General features: G+C 44.9%; 1 protein-coding gene across 1 annotated transcript in view; it reads right to left on the bottom strand.

Moving 5' to 3' along the window:
* Positions 1 to 9777, bottom strand: part of YEATS4 (YEATS domain containing 4) — a 15128-nt gene extending 5351 nt beyond the window's left edge. The window contains exon 1 of the mRNA XM_010561759.1: positions 9748 to 9777. Within this exon, the coding sequence (XP_010560061.1) occupies positions 9748 to 9762 (15 nt within the window). The 5' untranslated portion in view covers positions 9763 to 9777. The remainder of the gene's footprint in view (positions 1 to 9747) is intronic.
* Positions 9778 to 10823: the final 1046 nt, after the last annotated feature.

Here is a 10823-nt window from a genome sequence, read left to right as displayed (position 1 = left end):
CCGGCCGCGCGCCGCCGGCGGGGCGGGAACCGCCCTGACTGACTGACTGACTGGAAAAAGGCGGGCAAAGCCTTCTCAGCCTTCCAGCTGGGGTTTGGTTTCCTCGCTATTCTTATCCTCGCATAAGGGGATCGTATCCTCTATCCTCTCATAACCAGAACTGCGCTGTCACCAACAGGGAGGGGAAAAAAAAATAAATCTGAAGAGACGCTCCTGTCGCGCACTCCGCCATTAGTATTTCTAAATACCAATGCAGAAACGCGTAGCTTTCCGTTGGTTGAGCAGAAATATTCACCGTTACCGCCTCCTTCCCCTGCCAGCCGCAGATGAACCAACCCGGCTGATCTGCCTGTTTTACTGCTGAGTAACAAATGGGGTACTTGAAGCCACACTTTGAACTTCAGGGTGTCACAGGATGGCTGAGGCGGGAAGGGACCTCTGGAAGTCATCTGCTCCAACCTGCCTGCCCAAGCAGGGTCACCAGGATCGGGCTGCCCAGGACTGTGTCCAGACGGCTTTTGAATATCTCCTAAGGGTGGAGAGAGACTCCACAGCCTCCCTGGGCAACCTGTGCCAGTGCTCGGTCACCCTCCTGGTGAAAAAGTGTTTCCTCACGTTCAGAGGGAACCTCCTGCGTTTGGTTGTGCCCATGGCCTCACGTCCTGTCAACCTGCAAAGCTGTGTAATCAGAGATTGCTTCACTCCTCTCCAGCTATGGCCGTGCACAGGAATGAAGGCCTTTAAATCGCAGCCTGCAGCACGACCGGGGGAAACACCTTGCCCGTTACGAAGGTGAATAAGCACAGCCACAGCAGGAATTTGACTCCTGTTTGAACCGATGCTGCAAATTCCTATGAAGTCTGTCTGTCAGCAATGCGTGGCAGGAATTTTTGCAATGTGCCCATGAAGCGTGTTCTTAAGGGTGATGCCCTCCAAATCACCCTGCCCGCACCTGCTTAAATTAAAAGGAAACAAAATCCCAAACCTCCTTTACCCCCCTCCCTCCATGCCAGCCCATCACCACCATCCGCACCTTCTCCACGGCCCATGGCCTCGTACCCTTCTACCTCCAACTTGCAAACAACTGCATGGTCTTAGCCTGCTGTTGCCCACAGCACTGCAGTGGAAGGGAGTAGCCTTGCCGGTCTTGTCCTCTAGTCTGTCTGCTGATCCCTTCTTTGTCGGTATTTTGTGGGGAACGGTGTTCCCCTCGCTTCTTCACACGGCTGGACATCCCCCAGCCTCTGCCTGCAGCCAGGAGAGGGAGCGGGGGTCTCCCACAGCTGGAGATGCTCCAGGACCATTCCTCCCTGCTCTGAGCTGGGCTGGGAAGAGTTTTTCAGGACACCCACCCAAGGAACCAGCAGGAACGCTCCAGCTGCTGACGAGGGAAGGGGAGAGGAGGGACTGGTGGTGGCACATCTGCAGCGATACGCTCCCCGAGAGCAACAACCCCTGGGGACAGTTGCCATTGCAGTGGGAAAAAGCTCAAAGTACAGCAGCTGCACGAGTGGCCATCAGCCACCTCACGCCAACCACAGGCTGCTGTATTTTTGAGGAGAGGAACAGCACTTGTAGAGTTGTTTTAAACAATGGCATGTCCGTATAGATTTAGAGCTCCTAGGCTTTCTTCCTGTAGAAATGAACCCAGCTATTTATTCCTTGCGACTCCTATAACCACTTTTTAATGCAATTAGCTTTGCTATTGGGAAAAATGAAATACATCTATTCTCTCCCTTTTTTCTCTATTTAATGAAAAGTAAAATTTTCCTTTGTGAAAGGTTACCTCTAAGAAAGGTCCTGTCCTGCTCATCACAACTGCCCTAAGAGTTGCCAGGGGAGGAACTGAATGTCTGGGTAGCTATAGGCATTTTCAATAAATATGCACAGTGTGAGAATGCAGGGCAAGCACACTGGCTGCAAACTTCACTGAAATAATGAGCATTTAAAGTAATTAGCAATACTAACATTTTAAACATCACGTTAAAACTTTGGCATTCAACATCCCATTTGCGCCCCTCAGATCTGTTCTTTCAGGCTGTGGGGCAATTCTGGAAAACAATACTGCTTTGATTGTTTTAGGATATTCTTATTCCTCAGGAAGCTACAGTTTCTGAGGGGGATACAAAGGGAGGTTTTGTCTGGCTTCCAAGGAAAGCTCAGAAAGCTGAAGCAAAATTATTCACCAGAGCATTGACTGAAAATTATAATATTTATGGGCAAATCTCCCCAAAATTATCTCCAACTACAGTCATCTGGGAACTAACCAATTTTCTAGGTCTTCTGTATAGTTGCTCCACTTTACGTTTTGAGCTGGGAAATAACACCCACACATCCCAAAGGAAGTAAAACTTGAAAGCGTTACTGTTACTTTCAGTTCAGGCTGATTCTATAAACCTGAAACATGTTATTCAGGATATGCTTTTGTCAGGGCTAAGTGACTGCATTCACAACCCACAGATGCCTCGAGGCAATCCTGCGGCTGGAGTCGAAGAGTATTTTCCAGCCTTAGTCTTCATGATGGGTGGAAGACACCCCTTTCTCCTTCATTTCTTTGGGGTGCAGGAAGCAAAGCAGAAGAGAAGAAACTGCCTTAATTGATTGTCACTCACCCAGTCAGTCTAACACTCTCCTACCATGAGAATACTAACTAGTAGTATCTTGGCCAGGAACACCTTTATTTTTTTTCAAAGGTTGCATTTAAAGAAGCCTAATAAACAGTTTCTGGCTGTCTTTCAGACCTGGAGGCTGTGAACCTTCATTTATTATTTATACAATACTATTATCATCCTTTATTTTGCAGGTGTGACAACTCCCCCTGTGCCGAGAAGATTGCTCCTCTTTTCCTCTGGTATTGAAAACATTCCTGAGTGCATGAAAGAGAGAAAACAGTGAAGGCAATTCTACGTTCACACGCACAGAAACGTTCACAAGAAGCATCATCATTAAAGGAAGATCTGGAGCTACTGGGTAAATTCCTCACTACATGTTCCCTTCTAATTTGGCAGTTCTGACTCCAAATCCTAGAGAAATAAAGATCTAATGAGCCACACGTAAGTACCTGGGAGGCAACAGTCAGATCAGTAGCAAAAGCTTGATGATGTACAGAAAATAAGCAGCTTTGCTCCAGCTTGGCCATGTTCTTTGGATGGGCTGATGCCCTCCTAGGTGACATTAATGAACAGGCAGGACAGTAACCAAACATCACCGCCTGTGCTACCGATCCGCAGAGAGCATCCCTCATTTCGAGTGTGCAGATGCAAGTGCAATCACTGCTCAGATGGCAGAGCACCTACAGCAAAAAGTGCTACTCTGCCATCTCTTATCATTTCACCGTAGTAAAGCAGCAGGAAATGCCGTGACAATTCTGCACGCCATTCATGGGGAAGGTTAACTATGACTTATTTTACAAGTGAAGTGCTGTGGAGTGGCTTTGGCAAACTGCTTAGGGTGTGCCTATACAAATCCCACAACACTGTTCACTGCAGCTTTGTTATTTCTTAGTTCTGTTGGGCTAGATAACCACTCCATCTGCCTCTCACTTGATGTCAGCCTGCCCCAAATGTTCCTGTTTGGTTTGTGATGGACAGCTGAACAGTTTGCCAAGATTATAAAAAAAAAGTATGATACTTTAAACAAGCTTTGTGAAGGACAAAGATGTGCTGGAAACACCAGCAAAATTGATTGGAGTGTCTATAGGTTATTTCAAAGTAACTACATAGCAGGAGCAATAAAATGCAAATTCAGTGACAAGGATGCTCCTCTCTAGTGTTTAAGGAATGACTCCAAACAGTAAGACGGACTGGCAGGAACAGCGAGAGGTGTGAGGATTTCAGCCAGACAGCTTTCACTGCCAAATTGTGGCAACTCCAGTTCCAGTGGTATCAACAGAATGGGAAGAAAAGAGATCGAAGAATTAAATGGCCACTAAAGACAAGATGAAAATAGGCTAGTATTTGTTAAAAATACAAACTTAGAATTAATAGAGGACAATGAGGAACAGGAACAACTGAATGATCTAGAAAATGGCATAGCAGGAACAGGACAGGATTTAGGAGCACCAAAAACTTATCTGTAGAAAATATCTGACAAGACTATGTACCCCAGCTGATGACAGGATCCCCAGGAGGCTGCAGCAGGGAAGATGATTGCAGTCAATGGACTAAAAGCTAATGCCACCATACAAACTCTGTTAAGACCCCATCTGGAAAAGCGTGCGTGTTTCTGTTAAAGGAATATATATTCTCTTCTGTTATAGGAAAAATGAACTGAAAGGCAAATATGCAAGAATGGGGCAAGTGGGTGTAATACAGTCTGTCTGTCCTGGTTTCAGCTGGGATAGAGTTAATTGTCTTCCTAGTAGCTGGTACAGTGCTATGTTTTGAGTTAGGTATGAGAAGAACATTGATAACACACTGATGTTTTCAGTTGTCGCTAAGTAATACTTAGTCTAAAGTCAAGGATTTTTCAGCTTCTCAAGCCCAGCCAGCGAGAAAGCTGGAGGGGCACAAGGAGTTGGGAGGGGACACAGCCAGGACAGCTGACCCCAACTGGCCACAGGGGTATTCCATACCATGTGATGTCATGCCCAGTATATAAACTGGGGGGGGGGCGGGGGCAGGGGGATTGCCGCCCGGGGACTAGCTGAGCGTCAATCGGCGGGTGGTGAGCAATTGCATTGTGCATCATTTGTACATTCCAATCCTTTTATTATTACTGTTGTCATTTTATTAGTATCATTATCATTATTAGTTTCTTCTTTTCTGTTCTATTAAACTGTTCTTATCTCAACCCACGAGTTTTGCTTCTGTTCACGATTTTCTCCGCCATCCCACTGGGTGTGGGGGGAGTGAGTGAGCGGCTGCGTGGTGCTTAGTTGCTGGCTGGGGTTAAACCACGACACTGTCCTGAAGAAGGCAAGAGCCTCCTTAAAAAAATTTACCAAAATAAAGGCAGAGGAAGTATTAACTAGTTGTTGTTAATGCCTTAAGGGGTTAAGTACAATGGGAAGGGAAATAACTACAGAGAGAGAACAGTATCAGCACAAGATCAAGTTAATATAATCTAGCCAAGAAGAACTTCAGGATGTAAATTACATCCTATCAGGTTGTAAGATAAATCTCAGAAAGGGTTGTAAGACACGGTTGGCTGCACCAGGACGGGACTGAACTTCATGTCCTAGGTGGTATTTTCCAGTCTGTATTGCTACTTTGCTTTCTCCTGTGGCCTTGCAATGATGTATGCAAAGCTAAAAGACACCCACCCCACTCCCAGCCCCTTTTACCTTTACTTTGCCATGTTGGGCATGACTTGTCATAGAGAAGACTGCTATGGGAGAATGAAAAAATAACGTAAATTTTTTTAAAAACCTCATACAAAGATTGGATCACCAAGAGAATACTTAATGGGTTCACTCTCTGAATATTCACAGGCTTGAGCATTGTTACCAGCATGGAAGCACATTTAAAAAAAGAAAAGAAAGAAAAGTGGCGGAAGTAGAGCAACTGGCACTGGATGCGTGCTCTATGCCTACTGAAATAAAGGAAATCACCTCAAATGGAGCAGTCTTCAAAGCAGTCACTTTCAGAGTCACAAGTAGGTTGTGGCACAGGGCCAGCTACGGCAGAAAACCTTTCTAGGTACAAGTGGAATGAAAAAAATCTGCGTAACAAAATGACATGGGAAGGGCTGGAAATGGACGGGATTGTTTGAACTAGACCATGTTACCCAGGTTCCTGTCTATAGCAAAGGGCTGGGAGTGCCCTGAAGCACACAGGTGCTGAACCTGCTTCTACCAACCTATTTCAGGGGCTGCTGCACCTGATCTGCCACCACGACGTAACTGCTGAGCCCAGCCTCTGCCCAAGCGTGCAGTTTAGCTGAAGCTTTACCATACACCACTGCTGTGAAAGAAGTGAGCCGTGCACAGGCAAGCTGGCTGCTCCTCACAGGGCTGAGTCCTTCACCTGCCAGCCGCCTTTACATTTCACAGCTCCTTCAGATGGCACATGGATATTGGCAGAGTTGATAAATAAAGAGCAACTTCCAACCCTCAGCAAAATTACCAGGTGCCTCAGCATCCTTACCCAGGTTAGCTCAATCCAAGATTTAATTCCAGAATTGTGGTTTTAAATTTGCCAATTTTTTTCAAGTTAAAAAGAGGTGGGAACATTTTTATTCTTTGTAAGGGTATTACATACAATCCCACAGGACTCGACCTCGCAGAAGTGTCATGTAAGACTTTCCTCAAACTTCTTCCAGTCCTGGAAAGGACAAACCTGAGTGGGGGAAGAGGCCGCCTGCTCCAAGGATCAGGCACAGCTGGAGGCAGCGCAAACCTGGCTCCAGCAATAAATGCTATACCACCACCTCTCTTGCTAGCCCTGATGGTTTTAACAGACTATTAATTTAATTTGGTGGTAACACTTTTTTGGTTTTGGCAACTTGCCAATTTTCTAAATAAAGACTTGAATTTTCAGAAACCTTCCCTTCTGCTTCAGTAATGCACCCAAGCCCCTCAGTTAAAAATCTGAGCTAGTTATTGCTGTAATTATAACAAATAAATGCTGAAGAAGGTTATAACGTAGAGGTTAAGAGTTTTATTTCTAAATTCATTTTGAGTAAAAGGCATAAAATTACTTTTTTAATATTATAAATAACTGAATGGAACAGTCAAGGGATAACTTAAAATTAGGAGGGCACAGTAGGGATCCCACTTGACAGAAAAAAAAGTTATTTTTCTGAAGTATTATACTGTTACCACTGTGAAGGAAACACTGAGAAAATTTTCCTGGACTCCAGCTGAGATGGAAGCCAGCCAGCAGATAGCTTTAATCATCATGGAGAATTTATACTTACACAGAGAAGCTCAAAATACAGTTTTGCTTGTAGAGAAAAAGGCTAATCACTCTCATCTGTTTTTACAGCCGCTAATAAAACTTTGGCCTTCTCTGACCCTTTTCATTCAAAGTACTTTATATATTAACAAAAGAACCCACCACACAATTTAGATACGATTTCCAACAGTTTCTTCTGCAGGGCTCTGTTGCCCATTCTACACCGTTCACCATTTTAGTTACCCTTACGCTACAGGTCTTTGAGAAAATGGGGGCTGTGGACCTACATCTTGCAAAGATTCCAGGCTGAATGATTTAGGAAAGTGAGAACTGCAGTTTTAATTACGTATAGGCTCCAATTAACTTTTTGAGGTGGGAGCCCAAGTCCCTTACAGCTTGACCCATGAATGAGGATTCTGTTTGGGATGAATGGTCACTGTTTTCATCCCCTCCCACCAGCGCGGAGCTGTAACACATCCAGGCCGAGCCACGGATTTTTGAAGTGAGGCACAGCCTGCAGATTGTAAAAGGTGGCGAGGGTAGCTGCCTGTCTGTCAAAAAGAAGGAGAGGTCTAAACAGGGAAAGGGGATACCAGCGAGCTCTAGAAACCAGTTTTAAGCATCAGTTTAACCATTCTGAAATACAGTAACTCTGTCAAGCTCCCGGGTCCTTCAGAGGCAAATGCTGCCTGTTCCACATGGGAACCCACCCATCTTCTGCTGGGTTTGGGAGATGCCTTCAATGACAGCCAACATTTTATTTGCCAGTGTGGACCGTATCTTCCACTGTTTTCAGCGTCAAAGAAAGGCTTCTGAGCATTAAAGTATTTCTTTCTCTCTGAGTGTATTATATAGGAAAACACGCACAGGAATTTAAAGAGCAGCGCACTCAAAAGGCATTCAAGATAATATGCAGAAAATAAGGCAAGAAACATGGGCTTTTTCATGAGGTGTCAAGGCAAGGACAAAAAACCCCCAATACAGCTTGTTATTTTGTGGAAAAAGGGGGAGAAGCAACTGCCATCTTCTTAAATTTAGGGCAGTTGCAAATTACCACATCTAGTTCTGCTGACAAAGCTCAGAATTCATAAGGAGGTGGGTATGTGGGATGACCAATGTGTGGATATCACAGTAATTAGACAAAGAAGGGTCACAGATATCAGAATTCATGAGATGATGAGTGAAGCGGAGAGGTTTTTTTCATGCCGCTAGATGGCACGAGGAGACCCTTTTCCACCACTTGTACACATCTGCACCATTTTGAACGTATCCTTCCTTGTGTGTGACATAACACCTAGGGGCCAAATTTCACCATTAATATACAGGATAAGAGAAAATCTACTCAGTGAGTGCCAGTGCTGAGTAGATTAAAGTGTTTTGGAAAAAAATGTTCAGCAAATTTTTTAATTAATTTATTTATTTTTTAAAAACCACCTGTTTACACTGGGTCATTTCTGTAAAATTGGGAAACACTGTTTGAGAAGCAATTAACTCTATTTCCCACTTACACAAAGGCCACAAGGTATACAAGACTTACAGCTGCTGCAGTCTGATGGGAAGCAGAGTGCTAACAATTTTCTGCAAGTCATTCAGAAGAGATGGATAAACAGATAATTAAAAGGGATAGCAATCTTCTACCCACAGCAAAAAGACCTGTATTTCTACAAATAAAAATGGTCTGCAACTGTTTTTCACACCACCTCTCCAGGAGCAGAAAAAGAGCAGAGTAAGAAAGGTAGAAAACTTTTGATCAGCTCCTTGAATACCACATATGTGTCTCAGTACTAAGAGCATGAACTGACCAGCATCTCATTGTTTTCTGTAATATTATGCATTATGTTACATGAAAAAAAAGAGTTGAGTTTCTTCTCTGGCTCACTTCCAGCTCAAACTTAACCAGCAAAAATCTGCCCAGCACAAAAAACCTTAACCTGTTTCATTTAGCACCAGCCCTTCTCCCTCCCTCAGCCCAGGGACAGCACTGCACCGCTCAGCTTGCAACATCCTTGAAAACAAACATGCTGCCCTGCCGTAGCTGCCACTCCATCAAGCTGCTTCTGCACCTTTCACAAACCCCTCCTTTCATCTCCAGCCTAAGGAAGGAAATATATTCCCACCTCACTCTCACTTTGGCCTGTTGCCTCTCTAAAGGCTCTTGTACATCTCCCAACAAGTTACTTCTCTTGGATGGGGAGCAGGCTTATCATTTCCCCGTTTGCAGCCATTTACTCACATTTTTCAGAAGCAATCACTTCCCTCTTTATCTTTGAAGAGGTAAAATAGATAAAAATGCAATGTGACTGATATATTTTCTTCCTCTTGCAGTCCCAGTTAATCTGTCCATCTCTTACATGACAAACTGTCCTGAGCAGCAGTGGTCTCACCTTCATCAGACATGAATGAGCATCAACTCTTTAAAATTAAATTCTTCACTATGTTTGGAGTGATCTCTGTTGTTAGCCAAGATGCATTCAGAAAATCCAGTAGTGTCGTGCTTTAACTACTTCAGGATACGCCAAACCCACTGTCAGAGGCATTGAGTGTGGAGACTACATGCCTCTAACAGCTATGCTACTGGGTGGTTATCTTTGGGAAAATGCAGAGGTTAACCTGGCAAACATCCTTTCTCAGTTGACCGTTTCCAAGTGTGATGCTACAGGCCTTCAAGAGGACTCAGGTAATTCCCAACGCAAAACAGAGGTTCTGGCCCCATAATTATTAAATCAGTGTTTCCTTGCCTGGCATGTCATGATTTGTTATAGTCTAGCATTTCAGGGTAAGTTGGGCATAAAGACACTCAGGTGCCTAGATCTGATTTTCCTGTAGCAATGTTTCTAAAAAAGGTATCTTCATGAGCATAAGGTACACATATACCTCTGCCTTCCTCTCAGCCTGCACTGGACAAACTTACCTTCCATGGCTTCATACAGACTTTGCCTTGCTGATTCTGGTGTTCGATTTGCTTTCTGCTCCTCCTCTCTTGTGCAACTTACCATCTCCCCTGGACCAGCTGCAATATTAGGAAACGGTTTGAAAGACGAACCAGGGGAGAATAAAAAGGTAGAGAACAGCGTTAATACTCTGAACCCGAGCATCTCTTCCCACCCCAAACGTAACGGGTCAAAAAGGACGCTCCCAACTGCTTACTCAATGTCTGCTTCCCAGCAGGTGCTTAGACATCTTTCATTTCCATCGAGACAAATTTTAAGAACTATAAACCTCTCCCCGATCAGGAACACTCCTTTAATAACAGGAAATGAAGCAAGGCGAGGGCTTTGCAAGAGGAGAAAGTTCAGCAGTGCCTTCAGGGAGGCTGGGTCAGAACGGGTGCAAGAGCAGAAAGGAAGACTTTCTCTTCGCATAAAGACATCCTGGGGACATCGTGGTCCCCCTGCCTGGGCTGCGAAACCCACAGCAGAACATCTGCACAAGAACTCGGGAGCTACCTCACAGCAAGTTCCTGCAGCCCAGAAATCTCCCTGCAGTTGCAGCTGGTGCAAGAACACGCAGCTCACAGAGGTGACTATTTTGGGCTCCCCTGCTAAACCCCACAAAGGCCTTCCACCTCCCTCTCCTCCCCAAAACCTCCCAGTCAATATTAAGGGCCACACAGGGATGTTACTCAGCCAAGTACAGCTGTGCTCAGGAACAGGTTTAATCCTGATGTGGGTCATTTTGGGTTTTGGATAAGGTAGATGGGAGGCCAGTCAGCCTGCAGCAAGAGGTGGCAGAGAGGAGGCTTCTACACCAGTTTCCACATTGCGAGGCACTGGAGGGAGGAACGAGCAAGGATAATAATCTTCTGCTGAAGCCTGGATTCCAGCAAGATCTCTCCCCTCCAGCTCACCTCAAGCTCTGGGCCTTCCCATCCGCAGCAGCTACAGAGAAGGCACTGAAAAAGGTTGGAGGCAAGGTTCTTGCAAGTAGAACTGCGCAAGAAACAGTTTTCCTAATAAGCGTTATCAAATTATTTCCTTGACTCCAACT

This window comes from Haliaeetus leucocephalus, unplaced genomic scaffold (assembly GCF_000737465.1).
Source record: "Haliaeetus leucocephalus isolate CR32 unplaced genomic scaffold, Haliaeetus_leucocephalus-4.0 Scaffold151, whole genome shotgun sequence".
Lineage (NCBI taxonomy): Eukaryota > Metazoa > Chordata > Aves > Accipitriformes > Accipitridae > Haliaeetus > Haliaeetus leucocephalus.
Note: the sequence above shows the minus strand (reverse complement) of the source record. Positions and strands in the feature narration are given on the sequence as shown.